The sequence below is a fragment of the Phodopus roborovskii genome, unplaced genomic scaffold (genome assembly GCF_943737965.1).
Source record: "Phodopus roborovskii unplaced genomic scaffold, PHOROB, whole genome shotgun sequence".
Lineage (NCBI taxonomy): Eukaryota > Metazoa > Chordata > Mammalia > Rodentia > Cricetidae > Phodopus > Phodopus roborovskii.
The window spans coordinates 4,973,043-4,997,157 of NW_026126413.1; the positions used below are offsets into that span (position 1 = coordinate 4,973,043).

At 41.7% G+C, this 24,115-nt stretch overlaps 1 protein-coding gene across 5 annotated transcripts in view; it reads left to right on the forward strand.

Annotated features, from left to right (window-relative positions):
- Positions 1–1,076: 1,076 nt before the first annotated feature.
- Positions 1,077–24,115, forward strand: part of Ssbp2 (single stranded DNA binding protein 2) — a 226,816-nt gene continuing 203,777 nt past the window's right edge. For 4 of the 5 annotated variants that reach the window (XM_051182956.1, XM_051182958.1, XM_051182959.1 and 1 more), the window contains exon 1: positions 2,517–2,685. In XM_051182956.1, the coding sequence (XP_051038913.1) occupies positions 2,624–2,685 (62 nt within the window). In that variant the 5' untranslated portion in view covers positions 2,517–2,623. Of the gene's footprint in view, positions 1,153–2,516; positions 2,686–24,115 lie in introns of those variants that run through there. The other variant, XM_051182957.1, reaches the window with a different exon arrangement.

Genomic DNA, 24,115 nt, shown 5'->3' on the forward strand with positions numbered 1-24,115 from the left:
GAAAGTTACCCGGCAAGGCATTTTTTTCTTTTTTCTTTCTTTCTTTCTTTCTTTTCTTTTTCTTTTTTCTTTTCTTTTTTTTTTTTTTTTTTTGGTTAAAAAAAAAAAAAAAGTGTGCTATGACCCTCAAGTAGCAGCCCACTTGGCCAAGATGGCCTCCATCTTTTATTCTTGACATAGGTGGTGTCTGCATCTCAGTGTAATACAATAGTCTAACCAGTGTGATGTAGAAGGATGGTCAGGGATATAGGTCCTTGTGAGGCTCACCACCTTTGATAGTAAAATGTTTTGACATAGTTGTGGACCTTAAAGTAGTTCAGCAGTTGCCACAGGTCTCTTCTTGACCGTATCTGAGCAACATCATACATTCAGTGTTGTATGGGTAACAGAGCCTTCAGATGGTAAACATTTTCTGGGTTAATGCTAATAGAAGAGAATTGGATAGCAATTCCACAAGCTAGCTTTGGAGGCAGAATTTGCAAATGGTAGCAACTTTATACACTTTCCAGCCTTTTGATCAAGTGTTTTGGAAGGGAGGATTGCTGGCTGGCCCTCTCTCATTTCTCCATAGTCCAAGCACCAAATCACTCGCTGTAGGTTATTGGAACCGGAAGGGAGAACATGCAAGCTGTATCTCAGCCACCACCGTGGGTCATTTGAAACAGAAAGGGGAATTCTAGAGTTTGAAATGGCAACTTATTTCTCTTTGGAATTAGTCTAGTTAAGCCAATGTCACCTTTTATACTTTATGTTTCTTCTTTTACTGGCTTATTGTTCGTTCTATAGAAATGTATATTTTTAAAAACCATGTCTATGCTCTATTATTGTTGTCACGACCATGCCTTGTCCATTTAACGGTTTGTTCTAATCTACTTCTCTTTTTATAGTTTGCTTTCCCACCATTTTCCTTAACAGCAGTGGAAGTCCGTCCTCTTCATTTTCCCCCGGTTTGGTTTTTGATTGATGTTTGGTTGTCAACCAGTTTTGATTCTTTCCCACTAACTGCCCTTCCTTAACCTTCTGCTGTTTTATTTCTGTCACCTGCTATCAGAGCTCACAACTCCATTTCTTTCCTTCCCATCTATCTCCGGATCTCCATATGCATTTTTATGATCTTGCTGCTCAATGCTTAAAGCTGTGCGCAATAGAAAGGTAAGCTTCCTCATTTGAATGCTATTTCCTTTTCCTTAGCATAACCGTTCCTCCTCCTCCATTCATCCTCTTCTGAGGTTTCCCTGTCCTACCCCAATGGCACCTCTCTTCCCTGTCACCTCCCATTTGAAGCTCATCTCTTCTCCCAACCCGATTTCCACCCTGTCTGATTTTACAGCCAAGGATCTCCGACAAAATAAAGGATGGAGTCTATCAGAAACCAGGTTGCCTGTGCCTTGAGAAACTTTTGCGCATTCATTGAAATGAGATTAGGGACTTGGATCCAAAAATATTCTCGGGGAGTTTTCAGCTAGGGCACGGCTTTGCACACCTTGAGCTCTGTGGCCTATTCCTCCTGGCAAGTACAAGGATGCCTTTCAAGGCCTTCTCTGTTTCTTTCCAGTCTAGGGGTCGAACTGAAATGACATTGCCCACCCAAACTATTAAAACAGGCTGAGAAAGACTGCCTGGGCCCCAGGTCTGCCGCAGCCCTGTGCAGAGTCCTGACAAGGAAGGGACCAAGGCCTCGCGTGGGCCACTGTGGTCCCAGGAGTCGGTCACTTGGCCTCTTTGGGGGTTGTGCTCCCCTCTTAGAAAGGAGGCTGACCCTAGACAGGGTGCTCTCTTGGGACCCAGGGCTCGGCCTGAGCCGGCGACACCGCCTGGGCAGGCGATCGGGGAGAGGGGTACAGTGCCTCCCCGGGCAAGGAGGAGAGTCGCTCAGTCCCGGAGCCACAAGGTCGAGGGTTCAGAGCGGGCGCCCCAGGCCTGCTGGCCCTCCGGGAGCGGGGCGGGAGGCGACAGCCCAGAGAGTGGGGATGAGATCGATCGGGGGTACCGGCGCGGGCTGTCAGGCCGGAGAGGAGCGGGAGAGGAGGCTGGAGGGGCCCCCGGGGGCTGGCTGGGGCCGTGGGCCGGGTCTGTCTGTGGACTCGCCGGGCGCCCCGAAGTCTGGGGCTGCGGCGACTCCCGTTCCGCAGCGGCTGCCAGGCACTCCAGGCCGCACTTTCCCCTCCTCCCCGCGCCTTCTCTCCAGTGAGGAGCCGGGCGCGGGCGGCGCGGGGGGCGGGGCGGCGGCGGAGGGAACAGCCAGTTGTTTAAAATCCTTCTAGAGCAGTTTCTAATTCCCCCCTAGCGCCCGGGTTCGGAGGGGGAGGGGGAAGGAGAGCGGGAGGGGTGGGGGGGAGCTCGGCGGAGAGGGAAGGAGGGAGGGAGGGAGGGAGCCGGCGAGGGAGGGAAGGAGGGAGGAGACTGCCGCTAAGGCCGAGCCGCCGCCGCGCGCTCCGGCAGGCCGGAGGGAGGGGAGGCCTGTCAGTCTCGCGCGTTGCCAGGGCGAGGAGGGCGGAGCTCTGGCGTGGGGCGGCCAATGGTGGGGGTGGCTGCGTGGGTCGCCATGGGGACGGGGCTGTTCCCGGGGAGGCTGTGATGGGTTGACAGGTGCGTGACAGTGGGAGCTGCTCTCGGCACAAGCATGTACGGCAAAGGCAAGAGTAACAGCAGCGCCGTCCCGTCCGACAGCCAGGCCCGGGAGAAGTGAGTGTCTCCGCGCCGCAGCCACCTCCGCCTTCGCACGCGCGCACACTCGCGCACGCACTCGCACTCTCCGGGAACCGCAGCCACACGGCCGCCCCGCCTGGGGGTGGGGGGGGGAGAGGAGCCGGGGGGTGGGTTGCCGAGGGAGGTGCGGGGCGGGGGCGCGCGGCTCGGGGGAGCGGCCGCCTCCACGGGGAGCCCCCGGCGGGTGGCGGCGGGCGGCGGGCGGCGGGAGGGACGCGCGTGGCGGGGGGCGGCGGCGGGGATGGAAACTTGTTTGGGTGGTTGAGGGGAACCACCCGCGGCTTCACCTCCTCGCAAAGTAACTTTGGAGCTGTGGTCCAGGACGGCCGGGCCGCCGCGCGCGGCGGGCCGGGGGCTGGGAGCCGGGCTGCGGGGTGCTGGGGTCCGGCGGGGCCGCGGCGGGGCCCCCCGAGCGTGGGGCGAGGAGAGGGCGGCGGGCCCGGGCGCGCGGCGGGCGGAAGCGGGGCCCCGCGGGGCGCGGAGGGCAAGTGCGGGCGTGGGCCGGGCGGGCTGGGGGACGCGGGTCCGCGGGTTCCCCCGGCGCTGGCAGGCCGGCCGGGCGGGCGATCGGGCGGGCGATCGGGCCGGCCCGGGGCGGCGGGGGAAGTTTGGGAGTGGGAGCGCCGAGTTCCCGGAGGGAGAAAGTGTGCCGGCCCGCGCGGGGTCGGCTGCGAGAGGTTGGCGCTCCCGCCTCTCGCGGCACACACACCGGCTCGGCGGCGGCCCCAGAACTTTTTGCGACTTGCCGTGTCCCCGGGGGCGGTGGCCGCGGGCGCGGAGGGCAGGTCCCGTGGGCCGTGGCGGCGCCGCGAGGAGGGCTGCCCGCGTCGTGGACGCGGCGCGGGGCGGGAGGGGGTTGCGGCAGAGATGCTGGGTGCGAGCCGCTTGGCTGGGTCGTGGGAGACACAGGTGGGAACTTCAGTGGGAGCCGGGGGACGCGGGAGAGCCGGGCTGCCACGGTCGCGGCACGCTGCGAAGCGGGCTTGTTGGCTGCTGTTCTTGTGTACTTGTAACGGCGATTTGGTTGTTACTAAAATGAGAGCGAATACTGACTGTGACACCGAGGAAGAGCCCTCCCCCCGTTTTCCTATGTGCAGATGTTCAACTGATTCCTGTAACTGGGTCTGCTCTGAGGGTCAGGCTTATCCTTGTCATTGAACGCACTGTCTTATTGAGGGGGTTCAGGCTGGGGGGAAAGCAAGAGCCTTTCTCAGCGGCACTTTGGGTCCCTTGCATACAAAAATAGCTTCGTAAATAAAAATCTAATGTGCAGGGTACCGAGTTTTCCTCGTTGCTTTAGGCAGTTAGTCTTACCCTTGAAAGTTTGTTGTGCCCTAGGGATGGGAACATTTTCTAATCTCCGTGTTGGCAGCAATACACACAATTCCCATAGGATTTAGAGGTGGCAGGCCTTGATGTAGGAAAACAAAACACAACAACAACCAAAAATTAATGGTGAGATGCTATTGGTCCCTCAACCCCTGATATTTTTAAGACCTTGCTGTGGCAAGGAATATATAAAAAATATATATGGTGTTATTGCCTGGCTAAGAAACTGCAGTTTACTGGACTTGGCAGTTCTAAAATACTGGTTTACTTATTAATCATTTATTTGGCTGTGACATATTTGATACAAACATCCGAAGGAGGAAGCTTTAATGTTGATAAAGTACCTGGATTCCACATTATGGGGAGTGAAGGAATTGTATTGAAAACATAACCTTATTGGGGGGGGTTGGTATTAAATTTGGTATTAAAGTAATTTGGGTTTTAGCTAGACTCCCAGGAATGGCTAATATTCAGCTGAGCCGATTCTATAGTCTCCATGAATTTAAAAAACAAAAGTAAAATTGTTTTTTAGTGCTGAGACAATAAGGAAGTTATACTCGGTATGTTTGGTCCTTTCCAGTGCCAGTTGTATGATTCTTTCAGAAAAACAAGCTATTGCCACTCTTGCTCTCAGATCCGTCAAACTGAACACCGAGTAACATCAACTCTTAGGAGCAAAGTAATGAGGGCTCTGCTAGATGGTGCTGTTTGATTTAAATATATTCCTTCCATTTATTACAGTTGGCAATAGGAATTCTTAACTGGCTTTGACTTGTGGGCTAGCTAGCTGAACAGGCCACCTTTGCAGAATTGACAGTGGCTGTTCTGGGTTCATTGTTTCTGCATTAATTTCCAGCAGATCTAAGACAAACATTGAAGAACATCCTATTCTTATAGAATAAATGTCATTTGGATGGGAGAGTTAATCTGATCACTATTGTCTCTTGTGTGTTTACTGATTTCAGAAGATAGGAAACTTGAGGTTGTCATTAAAGATAAGGCAACAGAAGCTTTTTTTTTTTTAATTTTTAAGGTGGTACATTTTGAGAGGTAATTAAAGATAGAGTTCTAGTAAAGTAAGCTACTTAAGATTGTTCCAGTCTTTAAAAAAATCACAAACAATTCATATTTCAGTAATAAGTATGAGTGCATTTTTATGAAAGTGTTCTGAAAAAATGAGTTGTGAATAATGGCAAACATGAAGTAAACATATTAGCTTTATAATTAAGAGTTGTGTTTTCTCATCCAGCTTCATATGGAGAGCTGATAAGCACTTACCTGTATCAAGTCTTGGCTTTCTCTTGCAGTAAGATGCCCCTATATAAAATGTTTGAAATTAATTTGTGGCTTGTACGTTTCTAAAATTTTATTTTGTAGCTCTGACCATAAAATTGGCTAGGGTCAGGTTAGTTTTTATTTTGTTGTTTTACCAAACAAATAGGTCAAGCCTACTCAAGGGTTTGCGGTAGATTTGATTAGCGAGAGTGATTGAACAACCCCAGGGGAAGGTGGGATGTTTGCATAGAAATTTTAATTCTGGTCCTGTTAGATTATTGCCACTGGCTTTAGTACTTTCCTTATAGCACTGACCAAAATGATAGTTAAATAATTGTGTAATTAGTTGTTTGTATTTAGCTTTCCCTCTAATGTACATTTCTTTTGAGTAAGGAATGATAGTTTTTAACTTCTTCTCTAAGCTGTCTTTGACATTAAGAACCCAGACTTCTATACTGGAAGCACCAAACTTGTTGCTGATGAATATGCCAGATGTAAGGGAATCTTTCCAATGTGAAGAGTTTTCCCTGAAAGGACATACAAGAATACAACAAAAGTAACTGTTGCTTTTTGCCATTGTGTGTGCCATCACTATGTTGAGTTTCATGTTTATTTTCTCTTCATATTTCTTCTTGTTCTTGTACTAATTCTGATATATAGGTAGTTTCCCCCTCCTCCATTGAAGTAGCAAGGCACAATCCCTATCTGCTGATTAAGTACCCAGGGATTAGATACTAAAAAAATCCGAAAGCTGTGTATGGGACAAAGCTTTCTCCAACTTTGTTACTTGGTTTTGACCCTGAAAGACACACATTCAGTGACCAGGTTACCTTCACTGTCTGGGAGGGTGTCTCCCATTTAGGGGACTGTTACATAATCAGAGAGAATGAACTCAACATTGCTGTCCCCTGTGCTCTTAACCTTCCACGATAGCAGGTTGCAGAGGTGTGTGTGTGTGTGTGTGTGTGTGTGTGTGTGTGTGTGTGTGTGTGAAGGCAGGGACCTAAATAAAGAAGAATCATCCTTCCTTCAAATTTTGTTAGGTCATTGAAAATTTTAAATTGAATATAATAGTTGTTAGCAGTTTTTGTATGAAATGTGTTTGACTTTACACCATGCTACCGAGGAAATAGTGATGAGCCTGTAAATACTGATAACTTTTTGTGTGTGTGTGTGTGGTGAAGTATCATGTAGCTCAGATCAGCCTCAAACTCTCTATGTAGCAAGGATGACCTTGAACTTCTCACCCTCCTGCCTGTACAAGTGCTGGAATTATAGGTGTGTACTAACACACCCACGTTTATGTGGTAAAACCCAGGGCTAGGCAGCCACTCTGCCAACTCATCTACATCCTCAGCTCGTGATTTGTTAACATTATGTGAGGGTACTGAAAGAAGAATTTGCTAGGACTTGAAGATGGGCCTGAGAGACACATAGTAAACATTGACACTTGCCCAGTATTTATTTAACATAGAGATGAAATTATAACAGGGGGCATTTAAAAGTAGCTTTGATGTTTAGATGTTGGTTCTTATAGTTGAAAATTCAAAAAAAAATTCTTTTTAACTATATGCTCCTGTTAAGTGGCTACAATCAGAAGAAGATTTAAGTGATACTGAATGAGTTTTTAGGGATTAATATGGGTTGCCTGTCACTGTTCTCTCTTTCATCCTTAAAACATCTCCATCAAAGTTCTTTTTTTTTTTTTTTCTGAAGGAAGTTAAACAGGTGAAGTAATATAGATCTCTAAAAACTTGTTTGATGAACAGTTGACACAATTTAAAATTTCTAGTTTATGTCTTTTGGGGAAGGAGGTTCTGGGGGCAAAATTCATAGCCTTGCTCAATCAAAGCACACTCTCCACTGGTGACATCCTAATCCCAGGGTTTGTAGGGCCAATGAGAGATCTTTATGGGAGCAAAGGATACCAACTCCCCTCTCAATTTCTAGGACGTTTCCTTTAAAATACCAAGTAATTTGGATCTGAAATGTCATTTTAGCTCAGGGAATTTTTTCTTTTGGTTGATGTCTTTTAGGAAAAGAATAAAGTACCCTCCCCTTCCCCATTTTTAAAGGAATGACTCTTAAAGAAGTTGAGATAGTTATAAGATCTCACAATGACTCTGACTGTCCTGGAACTTGCTAGGTACACCAGGCTGACCTCAAACTCAGAGATCCCCTCGCCTCTGCATCCCAAGTGCTTGGATTAAAGGTATGTTCCACCATGTCTGGCAGGTTCTAGAATTTTATGTAGAGATTTATTATTATTCTTAGAAATAGTATTATAAATATTATGTACCTTAAGAGCTATCAGAAAATGTGGAAGGTTTATTTTTATGCTTTCAAAGCCACTTTGCCCATAAAGCAATTCATGCTGAAGAGAAAGACGATTAAACTTGTCTGTGCATCAAGTATAGCTTATATCTCCAGTTGCTACCAGAGAACAGAATTGTGTTGTTTAAAATTAGACCACATTCTGGAACAGGGGCTGGATGCCCAGGTCTGGATGGTGATTTCCAGTTCACCCCTGTAGTTTATAGTGCCAAGGAATTGAATTTGAAATCTTCCTTTTTAGAAGCACAGAGATCATGATCATATATTAGTGTTAGAACATAAGATTAGGACCTGACTTTAAAACTATGAAACTGTTTTGAGGCATATTCAGTTTTAAAACATGCATAGTTATAATTGTGTTTTGGCATCCATGGGAATGTTCTCTACCACTTTGCATTATTGCTTTGACACCTGTGAGAAAGACATTTATATGCTAGTATTTGTATGCTAGTGACATTGTTTATTAACAGTTAATACTTGTTAAATATGTACTAAACATTTAAATTTATCAAGAGTATATATTTAAAAAATGGACTTAAAACAATGTTGGGATAATGGAATATTATGTGTTTGTTAATTTTGAAAGATAATTTTTAGATAAAATCAGATTTTGTATGTATTTTTATGTATATAATGGCTATTTATATATAATATATAATGATATGATGGAGAATGACTTGACTACTACACTGAAAGTGCATATCCACTAAATAAAATGGTGGCACAGGGTAAAGATGGTGGCCGCCATGGTCTCTTAAGCAGAAGCTGTTCCTGCCTTCCCAAGCTGTCAGTCTTAGGAGATGTATGAGGGTACTGCAAAGCAGGCAGGCACGGTGGGCCACAAAAACAAGAAGAGAGTCTTCCATGAAGGTTTTAGATTCAGTGTTGGCCGTGATGGATGAGTAGTGATTTTTGTCAGAATAAGTTAATAGCTAAGGTATTCTCAATAGTGGAGGTATTCATATTTTTAGATAGTCACAAGAGCAGAAATTTATCTGAGCCAGCCTGGGCAGTTCCGATGCAGTGGTGGAGCATCTGTGTATTACCTGTCTGTTTCTGTGTCATCTATATTTATCTTTCCGATGCTTTACCTTTTAAAAGGCAGACATCAGTTGACATTATTTTCTGGTAATGACACAACTCATATTTTACTGTAGGAATTCTGATGGTTGTATTTCATTCAGGACCCCCACCATCTGCGATATTTTACATGACAGTTGAGTTACAGTGAGCTTGAACCAGTGATTTGGGCAAGATTTTGTTGTTACAGTGTGTATTATCTTTACTATATTGGTATGATGTAGAAGCTGAAGCATGGCACTTTGTTTCCCCAATTTTAAGTGTTTTGGTTGTAGCTCTTGAAGAGTATATTTTTCATTGCTAGAACAGTTTTAATTTTAATTCATTGTAAACATCAAGCCACATTAAAATACTGATGAAATATTTGTGAAGAAAGGCAAGAACAGAATATGAAAGTTGTCCGTTTAAGTTAGAAGCTTTGGTGCTTAAAAAGGCTGGCCTCTGAAACTCAAGGCCACTTTTGTATGTGACCTGATTCTTGCCTGTCTTCTAGTTTACCTACTTCAAATATGAGATTAAAAAAGCAAAAACAACCCCCCCCAAAATGAAAGCTACTTTATGGATGGCCCAAATCTAAGTAAATGAGTTAATGTGTGGTAAGTTATCTTACAAGAAAATTAAAATGAGTGTTGCTGCAAAATTGTAAACACAGACCAGTTACAGTTTTGTCTTAAAAGTTGCTGCTTAATATTAACAAAAGCAGCAGTGCTCTGACTTGAGTATTCTGTTTGCATTTGGCCCTCACATTATTTCATTTAACCTCTGAAGGTCCCATAGGCTGTATGTGCTGCCTCTTAATGAAACAAAAACTTAACAGTTTACAATGTTTTGGCCTTAAGTATCGAGGCAGGGCCTAGAACATGGCTTAATTAACCCGGTTTAAAAGTCAGCCCCCTATTCCACAGCCTCTGAAGTAGTCATTCAGTGCTGATTGAGTCAATCAAGAACATGACAGCCAGGATCAGCTTTTCCTCCATCCCTGTGGTGTTTCTGTCATGGATGTAATAGGTCTGTCATCGTGCCCAGCATCACTTCTTATAAAAAGTGAAAGACAGGAGAAGGTAAGGTTTTTCCTCTGTGTTTCATCAGGAAGGAAGGAAACACCTTCGTGAACTGGGAGATTCCTGTAATGCCTTATTAAAAAACGTAATTCCTTCCTTTGAGCCAATTGGTAGTGCTGTAACTGGCCTAAAAGCAGTCACTGTTCACTCTGAGCTAGAACACAGCAAGGAAGAGGCTGATACAGGATAAAAGGAGGCTTGCTCTCACGGATCAGTGAAGTTTGTTGGAGTAATGTGTATTAATAAATAAATAAATAAATGTACTAGGCAGTTTTTGGACAGTTATATTGGCCATAAAAGTAATAAAATCTGGGGTTTTAATAGAGAATGACTGGAAAGCTGTATTAGATTATGTAGCCACAGAAGAAGCTTCCTGGAGAAGAAGACATTTAGACAGAGACTTGAGTAATTACTACAAAAAGGAACAGTCAGAGCAGGGGTTTCAGGGAGGTCTGAACTACCATTAAGGAACTGTCTCTGCATAATTGTTCAACAGTGTGGGATACAAAACGTGTCCTTACCTGGTTTTCTCTTTTTTTGCTGAGGATATAGATTTAGTTGGTATACAGTCTTCCTAGGTAGTCAGGTGAGGACCTCTAATCTCCCAAGCTGTGGGGGAATGGTTGTTCCTAAGAACAATCAAGCTTTTATAATGATGTTGCTGAGAGGAAGGGCTAAGGTTGGGGTTGGGGAAGAGGTCAGCCTGTGATGTCCTTGCAGTGCAAATTGAGTGGCCTGAGTTATATCCTCAGTTCTCATGTAAAAGAGCCCGCTATATTAGCATGCTGTAGGGAGGAGAGACACTCAGATCTTTGAGCTCTCTGACCAGCCAGCTTAGCCTACTTAGTGAGCTATAGGCCAATGAGCAACCGCACCTCAAAAACAACCCAAAACAAACAAACAAACAAACAACCCAAACCCAAAACAAAAACCAAACAAGGTAGACAGCGCCCCCTGAGGAATGGCACTGAGTTTACTCTCCAGCTGCCACACTTACATGCATACACATGCACATAGCACAGACACCCCCGCAAACATGTACACACATGTCATCACACCTATGCAAAAAGACATAGATTAATGAACACTTAGAGTTGTTGGATTAACAACAGATGGAACAGTTGGTACAATTACTTCTCCTAACTTTCCGGATAAGTTTGGATGATTTTGTAATAATCCTCATTGACCATTTTTGTTTCAAAATTAATTATATGTGTTCTGTTTAGTTTAATGTCTCACTTCTCAGTTGTATTGGACATTACACGAAGACAAGGATGGCTTGTTCACCAATTCATTCCCACTGCTTGCTTAGCATAGTGCTTGGGTTTACGGTTTTTGTGACATAATAAAGATGCAATCAGTTCATACAGCTATTCCGCCAGTGTGCCACTATATCTAGCTCATATTTCCCCAATATTTTCAGTGTTTGGAACTAGAATTACATAATTTCTAAAGATTAAAAAAATATATAGGTCTTTTTTTTTTAAATTTCAGAGCTGGGGATATTACCTACATATAATAAATAAATGAATTATTTTCATAGAAAATTTGACATACTCTATGCACTAAACATTTAATAATATAAGGAAAGCTGTGTTTCATATTTTTCAAGTATTTTAATGCACTTTGTTTAAATCTCCGTTAGTTGTCAAGGTTTATAAATGAAAATTAATTTAGCTAAGATAATACAAGTAACTTGTGGCAGAGCTAAGCCATATTTGATAATACATATTTTTTTAACTAGTGCACACAGTCTGAACCATAATTTGAATGTTAGGTCCCTTTCACTAGAAGGTAGCTGCCCCACACAATGGGAGAATCATAGACCAGATGTTATTTACAAGTTTATTTAAGATATGAGTTACAAGTGCTTGATTAAGAGAAAAATACATATTGTTAAAGTTTATTAAACATAATCTAAAGTCTTGAGAGACGTTTGATAAAGACACCCCACCGAGAGCTGATGCCTCCAATGTCTCTCACTGTCTGCACATTGTCCAGTTGTGGGTCTCAATGTTACTTCCCATCTCTACAAGAGGTTTCCCTGGTGAGCACTGACTGATGCACTGATGTACAGGTGTAGCAGTATGTCATTAGGAGTTACTATTATTATTTTGCTGTTACCTTTAGGAGAATAATAACATTAGGTGTTCCCCTGGGCCTATGACCTATATTGTCTCAGTTTTTTGCCCACTTTATCAGTGTTAGATGTGGGTTCCATCTCATGGGATGGGTCTTACACCCAATCACAAGGTGGTGGGTTACTCCTATGACAGCTGTGCCACCGGCACATCAGTGTATCTTATGGGCAGGTTGGTGTTGTAGGTTGTGGGGTTTGTAGCTGGGTGATGTTGATGAGTACTTTCCTCAGCCGATGGCACCGTGGATGCTGGTCAGGAGGGGAGAGGCGTTTAGTTGGGCACTGGCCCTGCTTCTTCATTTTCTGTGATAGGAGTGAGCCGTGTCTTGAGTACCAGGGCCTTACTGCCGGGCTGTAGAGGGAACCAATAGCCTGTGATAACTGGGGAGTGTCTATGGAAGCCCATGAGTTGGACTTACATTTGAAGTCCTTATGCTGTTCTTACATAGATGGATGGATGGATGGATGTGGGATTCATGGTAGTTTTGACCTTCTTATATGTTTTTGTTTTCTGAGATAGGGCATTAAGGTAGCTTTGAAGCTAGTGTTTTTCTGTTTGTTTGTTGTTGTTTTTTACTGTGTCAGCATCTCAAATTTAAGAATAAACGTGTGTGTACTATATAAGCTTAGTTTTGGATGTCTAATTTATGAAGGCATAGGCAGTTTTCATCAGTTGACTCTTACCCATTCATTTGCCTGCTTTCTGGGTAGTTAAAATAAGAGCAGGGAAGGGGAAGCTCTTCTCTCCTCCCTGCTTTGTACTGTGTTAGCTTTTTAAGGGGAATGAAATTGTCCTTGTTCATTGTTTGGGGGCGGCCAAGCCAAAGTTACCCGGCCCTTTGCAGTTAGGTACAGAATCAGGTGGCCGGGGTGTGTGTGTGTGTGAAGTTTGTTTGCCGTAGGTTCCACTTTCTAGAGTTTCCAGAATCACTTGGAACAGTGCCACCAGCTGCTGACCAAGTGTTCAACACATGAGCCTATGGAAACATTGCATGATCAAAATGTAACACATACCTCTCTCTAAAAAAGGACGGGAAAGTCTTCTAATATAAATGATCAATATTCTCCTTTACTATGGTAAAATGTGTGTAACCTAAAATCTACCATTTTAACTAGTTTTCGGCATGCTTCTCAGTGTCATTAATCACCTCATGTTGTTGTGCAGCCACTACATCATTTTCAGAACTTTTTTATCTTCCCAAGCTGAAGCTGTAATCATGAGACAATGACTTTCCATTTGCCTTTCCTCTCAGCATCTGGTAACCACCATCTATTTTTCTGTCTTTAAGAATCTGACTATTCTAGGAGCCTCAGTAAATGGAATCAAGTGTATTTGTGTCTGGCTTCTTTCTTGCTTAAATCCTTACAACAACTCATAAAGTAAATCCATTTCTGATTTTAAACTGGGGAAACGGAATCTCAGGGAGTGTGTATATGCTACCCAAGGAAACTCCGTGAATTATGTAGCCTGCGTCCAGACTCTGTTGCTCATTTTAACTACTTTTACCCTGTGTGTTTCTTTGTTTGACCTAGTGAGGGGTGGGGAAGGGATGCATGTGAGTGATGTGGGGGTGTGGTAGGAACTGGAAGAATGCCTGGGTTGTTCTGTTGATACACACCCACAATTTTTAGTTGGACTGGGACCTAACAGAAAATACAGGAGAGGTTAAAGGAAGATTAGAAGCAATTTACACCTGCTAAAAGGGTGGATAGAATCATGTGAACTACAAATAGCTCCATATCCTTTAGCTGATATCTGAGGCTTAACATCTTGGATATAAATGCTTATAAAAAAATAAGATACTTATTAGGAGCTCAGGCTTCATTCGTCCTGGAAGCAGTGACAAATTAACTGTTTAAGTTACTCTTCTTAGTAAATTTTGGAGTCAGAAATAAGTAAGAAAAAGAAGCTCACTGTAGTTATGAGTTTTCTTTATCTATGATCTCTTCCAACTGAGCATATGGCCTGTTGAGTTGTTTGTTTTGTTTGTTTTTGAATAAAGGATTCTGGAAAGTTCCATGTGGTCCAGAAGTCCTACAACCATACTAAGTCTATTACTAGCAATTTCTCTGGAAATGACTCTTAGAAAAAAATAAAATCAGTACTATTTGTTGCTTATGCTTTTGACTAGATTAAAATTATGAGATGGTTACATTGTATCAGATCATTTAAAGTAATGAAAGTTAATAGGAAGCTGTTACAGTGTTTCAATACACATTTTTAAACCCCAAATTAAACTCAGTGATTGATATTTTTTCATTTAAAATTGTCATAAAAAAACTCATAGGTGTTTGGCATAAAGTACCCATCACACAAATACATACATAATATGTGGTATTCAGTTCATTTTGGGAAAACCTAGCTACTTCATTTTGAATTCAGATTGTATTGATGAGTTATGTGAGTTGGGCTTCAGTACTCAGGGCCAGAAAGAGGAGAATATAAGCAAGTTTTTCCTGAAACATTGAAAGATGTTGATGCTGTTTTTTAAAACTGTAACGTCACCCATATTACAGATAATACTGATAATACAGCAGGTGCTGTGAGAATAACGCCAGCTGACAACCTGTTTCTGTGTTGGTGTTAGGTCCCCAGCAGGATGGCTTCTTCAAAGGGATCCCGAACGTGTTTAATGAAGATATGTGTGGGACTGAAACCTAGTGGGGAATACCCAACATGAAGAAGACTTTTAGGGCTCCATGGTCTGAAGGATCAGTTAGAACAGTTAACCAGCATCTGGGGAGAGCTAGGGTTATGGAGAAAGGCCAGCCTCTTAGGCCACTGCCTCTGTCAGCCTAGCAGGGAGGAAGGAGCCTTCTTGCTGCTGCTGCTGCTGCTGCTGCTGCTGCTCCTCTCTGGAGTCAGAGGACAAGGAATTTTGGTGGTATGTGGTCCTTAGAGATAAGCATCCAGATCTGTGCAAGGGTGGGAACTTGAGAATGATCTCAGGAGACATGGGACCGTGAACACAATATTCAGTCTTACTATGTGTTTTTTTTTTTTTTTTTTTAAACTCAGGAAACAAACCTGCAGTTCTTTGTGTAGAATAACCTTAGGAAACAAAGCTTCAAAAGTCATTTTTACCAAAATAGCTTTTAAAATTAGCTTAAAAATGTCTCTGAGTATATATTTTTATGTGTTTTGTGAGATGGGAATTACCTTAACTCTGCTTTCTATCTATTCCTTTATCCATTAAAAAAATAAAAAAGTGCTCTGTCTGGCCTGTGTCAGCCTCAATTGTGGTGTACTCCTAAGTCAGATCAGGTAGTTCAGCCATCTCTGCCCACCTGTGGACTCGGTTTACAGAGGGCTTTCTATCAACACTTATCACCCTGGTAGCAGGCACTAGCATTTATGAGCAGAAGGTTCTAGGAGAGCTCTGAGAACAGGTAGTGTGTACTAATGGACAAAGATAGTCTAGTTGGGGGATGGTCAATTAAAGAGGATTATAGAGAAAGAAGCATGTACATAAACATGAAGATATTAAAGAGGAATGGCATATATGCTTAGCATACTTGTTACAGGGCCCTCATGGATCCTAAAATCCGTGGAAGCTCAAATTGTGTATGATAGGGTGTACTGTCTGCATGTCATGTCTGTATAGCTTGCCTAGTGCAATGTGAGTGACATGTAGATAGTTGTTACATTGTTTCTGGCGTAATGACAATAAAAGTCCACACAGATGCAGTATTTCATGAGCATTGTCCATGTGAGGTTGAACTGTGAACACGAAAGGGTCAACCGTATTTGGTTACTGCCTTAACGTTGGCACAATTAGATGCACTGTAGGTGATATGTGTGCAAGTTAAACAATTTTGGTTGCAACCTTGAATGACAGAAAAGTCACATGATGAGATGCATTTTAGAATAATAAGTTTGGAATATGGAGGGCCAGATAATGGGACAGCTATCTTAGAAAACTTTTATAATAAGTGAGCTGCTATAACAATACACTTTTATGTGGTCATCTTCTTTCTTTGTAGTATTATAGCAGAAGTTTTAGGGTACGTAATGCACTGGACTCGTAGCCTCAATGTAAAAGAAGTAGGGTTTTTAAGATGGCTACCTTACTTATATCCCAGTCACAGACACTGAGGAGATATAGGAAGAAGAATGGGGAGGTGTAAGGAGGGAGACGTTCAAATGGAGATGACACTGAGACCCAGAGACAGAGCAGCCTGGGGGGGCATTGTGTATGTAGGACTTGGAGTTCAGGAGAAATCTAGGCTGGAGATACTAGTCTTGAGAAGGGATGTGGTAGAGATGTAATATTTAGAAGCATAAAGTGCTTGTATTTCAAGCATTGTGCCAGAGGCTTCTGATAGTTGATTTCATGTTGCTGATAAGGAAAGCAAGGTTTTTGTAACCCACACTTGTCAGAGCTGGACTCCATGCCCAGGTTTACCTAATTCGCTGAACAATGACTTCATGGAGTATGAAATTCAAACAAATAGGCATTTATCTTTAGTGTGTAGCTCGGTGAAGTTTTACTGACTGAACATACAAGTGTAGTAAGCACCGACATGAAGAAAAAGACACAGAAGTATCATGTATGCTCCTACCCTGCCTGACTGCTACCAGTGCAGAATAGTTTTGGGCCTTTCCTAGGGCCCAGATGTCCTTCTGTTATCATTGGAAGACATGAGGTGGTGGGAAGGGAATGCTTCCCCAGGGAATGTGGAGGGAGAAAATGAGGAAATCGAAGCTAAGCCTTGGAGAATATTTAAAGGAAAGGTAGAACGAGAGGTTGATATTTAGGTTGGAAAAGATGAGCACACGGAAAGGAGGGACCCCCTAAAACTTGACATCACTTGTCAAGAGAGGGGACTTCCCAGAAGAGAGGCGTGGGTAAACTTTCCTAGATCTAGAAGAGGGAGCAAGTTATTAAAGAGGGCTGGATATTAAAATTATGATTCCACCCGAGACCTGAGTTAGAAAAGCGCCAATAGAGTAAGCTCAAGTTAGATATCATGCAGTGGGCTTTTGTATTTGCTTTCTTTTTCTTTTTTGACAGAATGACACTATGTAGATGTAGCCCTGGTTTCGCAGGAACACACAGAGTTCTACCTGCCTCTGCCTCTGCCTTCTGAGTACTGAGATTAGAATAGGCATGAATGACCATACCTGGTCAGTATTAGTATTTAGGGGAGTGGCTATAAGGCAAAGAGACAGAGATGTCAGATGTGGGAAGTCTTTCCTTGAGGAAGAACACCCAGAAAGAGACAGCTGCAAGGAGATGGAACTGGTCATCCTGGACATACTTGCTGGTAGGAAGGATTTACTGGTTCTGTCATGTTGGGAAGAGATTTTGTTAATTGCTATGGACTACTTTGTTGTACTTTATGTTTAATTAAAGGATGATAATAATGGGTCACTGTAAGGTATGGGAAATAAAGCCAGTAAATGTATTTTTTTTTTTTTAGGAGCTAGGCATTGAAGGTGATTATATAAATTTTTAAAATGAATTTTAGTATGGGTTACATTGTTAGCTTTTTTTTTTCAATTGATTTTTAAAAGTTTTCTGAATCTTAGAATAAAGAGATCATTTCCAAGAGGTAATTGGGAAATAATTGTGGTACAGTTAAGAAAACTAAATAACTGCTTGCTTTGGCTACTTTAAATCAAATGTGTTATGAAAAAAATAACTTATACAAGTACAGAGCATAATTGTGTAACAGTTTCCTTCAAGATTAAAACATCCTATCTTCTAGGAAGTTCCTTAGTCAGGAAGGTAAACAACTCAAAAGAGCTTCAGGAAGTCCCTGAAACTGAGCAGAGTCATTAGAGTAAGCAAAAAAAGCTGAGCTGCTAAGAAAACTCTGAGATCAGATCTGCTGCCTGGTAGAGGTTAAGATCAGGGTCACTTGGGAAGAACACTCTCCAATCTGCTGAGTGCCTGTAGGTTGTGTGGTCTGCTTCAGGTTTCAGCTTTGGGCGCTGCCATCCATGCTGGGGTGGGCACTGGTGATATAACTGTCTTTGAGTCATTTCTTCTTCTGTAAGTAATCTCAATAAAATGCATTTGTTCACCAGATTGGACTTTGGTGCTATCTGTACTTTGGTCTGTTGTGGGTTCCCTATCTGGACTGAGTAGATGTGTGTGTTGCATCTTTCCATCACATAACAAAAATGAAGATAGTAAAAATAGCCATATGACCTTTCAGAGTTTTTCAGGTTTCCACATGTGCTTGGGAATTTTGAGATATTGTTTAATAAAAACAACAACGAAACAGAACAACCCCCTTCAGCCAAGTGAATAAAATCCACCCTTTATATTATTATTTACTTATTTTACTATCATGCAGCACATTGACACATATAAATTTGTACACACAGTAAGATCTTGTGAAGAACCGAGTACTCAACAGAGTGGTACAAAAGAGGAGGAAACTGGACTATATGGCTTGAATTCTGGGGTCATAGTTTGCTCAAAGTCTCCTATTTCTTCATACATAGGTGTATGGTCACTTCACTGTTCTTGCTTTAGTCAGAACAAACAGCCAGAGAGAGATGGAATGGGAAGACAAAAGAGAGGACTATGACAAAGAAATGAAAACCCTCTTAAAGTCATGAACCCCAGAAGAGCCCATTTATATTATTGTATTATTATAGATAGTACTGGGAGAGAACCTGGGGCCTTACACCTTAAACACGTACTCTACCACTGTGTTACATACACCCTCTCACCCAAGAGCCAGTTTTTCTGAATCTGATGCCAGCTTCTCTGAAACATCTTTTAACAAAGGCCTATTCTAAGACGAGTTTTGGTGGTGCGCATTAATCTTAAAGCATTTGGAAGGTGGAGGATAGAGGGTCAGGAGTTCAAGAATAGCCTTGACTTCATGGTTCCAGGTCAACCTGAACCTTTTAGTAGTGCCCCCCACCCTAAGTCAATTAAGATAAAGGTGCGAGTGAGGGGAAGAAGGTAAGGAAAGCTAATAAGATTAGCACAGGCCAGAAGCAGAGTGGTACGAGGGATGAAGTTCCCAATCAATACCTCCCTCAAAAGCAAAGTTAAAAGAAAGTTTAAATTCTGTCATCCATTCACTCACTCATTAAATATTTATTCAGGGTCTTGCTGTTTGCCAGCTACTGTACAAGGCAGTGGGGATCCAGCAGTGAAGGGACCAACCTGGTCGGAGCAGGGGACAGGGTGCTTGGCATGAAGAACAGTTTGTGCTTGGGAGGCGGCCAGGCTGATCCAGTCAAGAAACAGAAAGTTCAGTCCTGCTGTGGCTGGGCGTAGGGAGGGGCACTTGGGAAGGGTAGGAGAGGTTTCCAAGAGGAGCCACCGCTTGCCAGGAAAGCCATGGGTTAATTTAAAATTCCCCCTGAGGCTGGGGCCCACTCTGAAGCTTTTGGGTCCCCTGCCTACCCCAGGTTTACTTTTTACCACCCTGAAAGCAGGAAGCATGTAATCTGGTGTTAAATAAAAGCAACTTCTTCATCTAGTGGTTGAATGGTACAGACGGATTGGTAGATGCATTTGTCATTTGTCACAGTGTTAAGTTTATGCTTAGAGGGAAACGGTGCTTAGAGGTGACGGAAAAGTTTGCTTTATTCATCGTGTGTTTTCTGAGACGATAAAACTTTTATTTTGCTGTCAGTAGTGATACTTATAAAATGCGTTGTAAAGAACTGGTACACACCAATTTCTTACTAAGAATTGTTCTATTTTTTGAAAGTATATTTGATTTAAAAAAATAAGGCATAAGTTCTGTGTCATTCGAGAATATATAATTGATTTATCTCATGACTGATTAAAGGTTTGAAATGCAGCTGAGAATATCTGGGCTATCTTTTTATATTGTTATAAATTACAATAAATTCATTTGAATCAGTGTTTTTAATATGATATATGGTGTCCAACAGGAGATGAAGCTTATACTCACTGCTGTCCTAAGCAAAACAGATACATACATAGTTTTCTTAATAACTAGCTTAGCACGCTTCTATTCACTTAAATCAACTATAAAAACATGTGCAAATCAATTCAAATTTATACTTGAATAAGGTGGTGTTTGAAAAACATTCCTCTAAGGGCAGTGATCTTGATGTCATTTGTAAATCAGTTATTGACAGCGGAGGCGACAATACTGCTGCCTTGTGCACCATCTTCATGTGTCTTCCGTGTGTCCTGTTTAATTAGAAAACATTTCTACTCAGTTTCACAAGGCTTTCTCAGTCATTTCCTTTGCTGGTTGAGAACCCATATGAGGATAGCAGGATTTTTCTGAGGTGTGCCTATTCTCATTATTTGATTCTCCTCTTGATAATGCCAGCAGCTTTGAGATGTGGAAGAGTGTTTCTGTGTTAGAGTGCTCCATTGTCATTTGGAATAGACTTGAGAGAGGAAGATATGTATGTCAAACTGCAGACTGACAAAGGTGAAGAATATCATAGTCTAGGTTGCCAGCTCTTTAAGACATTAAATATTTAAGGTTATTGTTATATTGTCTATTCTAAATTTTCCTTGGCTATTTGTCAGTATAGGAGCAGTGCAACATATTAAACATTAGCCTGTTTTTATCTGTGTACTTAAGAAAGTATACAAGGCAGAGAAACAGGTGTATCATGTTTGTATATCATCTTCTACTTCACTTATGTATCTGTAACTCACAAAACAAAGGGTGTTGAGTCCACTCAGACATGTCATTCTTATGCCAGTTTACTGATTCGACTTGCACATTTTTGATTTGGGATTTTTTTTTGCCCCCAGATAACTATAGGACTGATAATATTTCAATAAATTTTAGATTCCCATTTCTTTAACAGGGCAGAGAACAGTTGCATATCTTTCTACCTAGCTAGATTGTATTAAGTATTAGTATCTGGGGACCTGCATCCAGACAGAAGTTGCCACTGTCCCTGGGGTTTATGGGAGCACTGCCAGATGATTGTATTGCTGCTACAGGTACTTTCTTTCTGCTTGTTTATCTCATTGAGTATAACTAGGAGTGTAGATGGGGGTGGGAGGGGCTAATGAGATAAAGGTGGCTATGGCTTGTCCTTCTTTTTTCTGACCTATCAGCATTTTCCTCTATATCTGACTCCGGGCTTTTATTGTTTAGACCAATTAAAAACTCCATTTACATTTGAGGGATCCATTTTTCAGCTATTTTAATGTCACAGGAGCTCCATGTTTTCCTTTATGTTTGTTTATTTTTGTGATCTTCAAGTTATTTCGTCCATTCAGTAGAATCTTGAGGTTATTGGAGCCTTCATTTTTTTCTGCTTATGACTGATAGGTTTTCATTTTGTGATTGACATCAAGATGAGCTTATAACAACAGACATTATCTGTTATTGAGGGAATCTGGGCATATTTATCTTGCTTGATGAAGAAAGAGTACAATACTTAATAAGTGTTTAAAATGTCAGTTTAAATCCTTTGAAATTATTTAAGTTGAGTTTTATAACTGAATTATCTTCTAAGATCCCCTTCTAATGATGAGAAAAATATTTATTCAGGACTTAAAAATTTGATGTTTCAATTTTCTGGGTTTTTAAATAATATTTTTTTTGCTTTGTGAAATTATAATTAAATCCTTTCCTCCCCCAAGTCCTGAATATAATGTGAAAAATGAAGTTCTTATAAAAAGCAACAAGATAGGAAAGCAAGCGAACTATTTTGTCTTTGGGAGATACGATTTAGAGCTTCATTTGAGTAAATTAAGTTTGTGAGACTCCATTTAATCTCCACAGAGTTTGATTAGAAGCTGAACATGTAAAATAATGAAGATATTGTTTATGCCATAATAGGAAATATAGAGTGCCTGGTAGTGTCCTTCACTGCGTGTGTGGATCTGCACTGCATAGATAACTGCAGTCTGCATCAAGAACATCCACTTTTAATGTTTTTATATTGGAAGTATTTATATATTTTATTGGGTCATGGATATTTACCTCTTTATTTTGAAGAAGGTAAAGTATAATTTCCACGTTTAGAAGCACAAAAAAGTCTGAAAACAACGCTGACAAGATGGTAACATGCCATTGTTTTTGCATGCTTTCATTTCTGAAATACATGTATGTTTTGGTTTTGAGTATGTCTTTCCACTCTGACTATAGTGTTTTAAATGCTTAGACTTTCCAGTTCCTGTAGGTGGTGGTATAAAGGGCAACCTTGGCTGGAAATGAAATGTCATTGGACCATCTTATGGACCAATGTTAAGGCCTGGAAACCTTGTGCTTCAGTGTTCTGTAGAGTTGAAACAGTCAGGTTTTGTTCACCTGAAATGATAACCGAGATAAGGATATAATTTTTTCAACTATCTATTCAGAATTTTATCCCATTACATTTGCAAGGTGCTTATAACTAAAAATGAGTGAAAGGAAACACACACTCCTCTAATTACATATTATCTTTTCAAAGAATCTGTAAACTAGAGGGAAAGGAAAAGTGTCTTCTAATTTATATGGTTATTTCTTTAGATTTGTTGAAACTTAGGTCAAAGAAAATTATATCAATTGAAGTTTATTGGGATAAGGTAATTGACCTATTTTTTAAGGTTCTTATTAGAATGGTTGCTAGAATGCTTGAAGTAGACTAGCCATTTTAGCCCAGAATTTAGCCAGGAAATCTCCCCTCTTAGTATGAAGATAATTTTCTACTGGATATAGCTAGAGATTCATTTGGCTTAGTAACTACCTAGACTTTGAAAGTACTTATAGACATGATTACTTGTTGAGGATAATACTTCCATCCCAGGAACATATTAGTGACTTTTCTCTAACTTTGTTGTTATCTAAAAAAGATAAAGGACGAATGTTGGTATTTTTAGTAAACTATTAAGGTAGTTGAAAAAACATAATGGTGTTAGCTGATAACTCCATCATTTTGTTGCTAGTATTTATTGGATGCGAGCATTTCGAGTGATGAGGGAATCTTTAGGAGATGCTCAGTTTTATTCAGTCTTGAGAAAGATGTAAAAGTATGTAGATGAGTATTTCCATAAAATTGATGTTTTAGTCCATAATAGTAGGTGAAGTAGTTACAGCTACTGGGTGCTTACTAGGTACTTTATATGTGATTTCTGTAAGCCAGCAACTTTGTGAAGGTGGTGATACATCCTTTCTTTATAAGATGATGTGACAGATGTAGAGATGTCTGTGGGCACTTGGGGAAATTTAGCTCGTATAACAGTCTTGGGATCTGATCTGTCAGTAATTATAGGTAGCACTGTTATCACTATTTTTTTTTGCCTCTATTTAGAAAACATATTTACTTTATTTTGTGTGCATTGGTGTGAAGGTATCAGATCCCTTGGAACTGGAGTTACAGAAGTTGTGAGCTGCTATGTGGGTGCTGGGAATTGAACCTGTGTCCCCTGGAAAAGCAGCCAGTGTGCTCTTAACTGCTGAGCCATCTTTCCAGTCCCACATTTTTTTTGCCTCTTAAATTCGTGCTCATGTTGTCTGGAAAATTCACTTCTGACGAACACTTTGCATTCCCAATGATGCTGGTTAAACAAGGTGTTAGTATAATAAGGTGCTAATTGAATGGTGCACAGAGCAAGTGCAAATGAAATTGAAGAAGGGAACGGGTGTATCCTGGAGTCATCAGGGAATCTTCATGGAATAGTTGTGAGACTTTGGTTCATTCCATTCATGCTATGGAAGCATTGTGGGTGCTGGACCTGCGAGGATATGTGGGATGCAATTAAAAAGTGGAGGAAGACAGACAGAGGGCATTTCTTTTGGGAAAACTAATTGTTAGATGTTTGAAGGCGTTGTCTCTTTCCTGAAAGAAGCTAGGAATCCTCATGTGAACAGAGAACTTCTGTATTGAAGTTCTAGGGCACTCCTTAGGGAAAAAAACAAAACAAAACAAAAACAAAAACAAAAACAAACAAACAAACAAAAAAAAAACCCTCCTAAGGGTCCTAAGGGTGATGCACAGGATTCAAACCACACAGCGTTTTACTGCTTCTGTGGTTGCCAAGACCAGTGGCATTGTGGGACTAAACACTATTTATGGAAGCTAGAATTCCAGTGGCAGTGTTCAATTTTAAGTTACAGTAGTGGAGCACTGGTATAATCAGAGGGCAGCTCTGGTCCTGGGCTTGGTATCTCCCCGCTCACGTGCTGCATTCAGCTTATACTATCATTCCTTCCATTCACTGCACTTTGGTTTCTGGAGTTAATGGGCAGTGCTTACTAAAACCTCTGTATGGGTCTCTGTGCA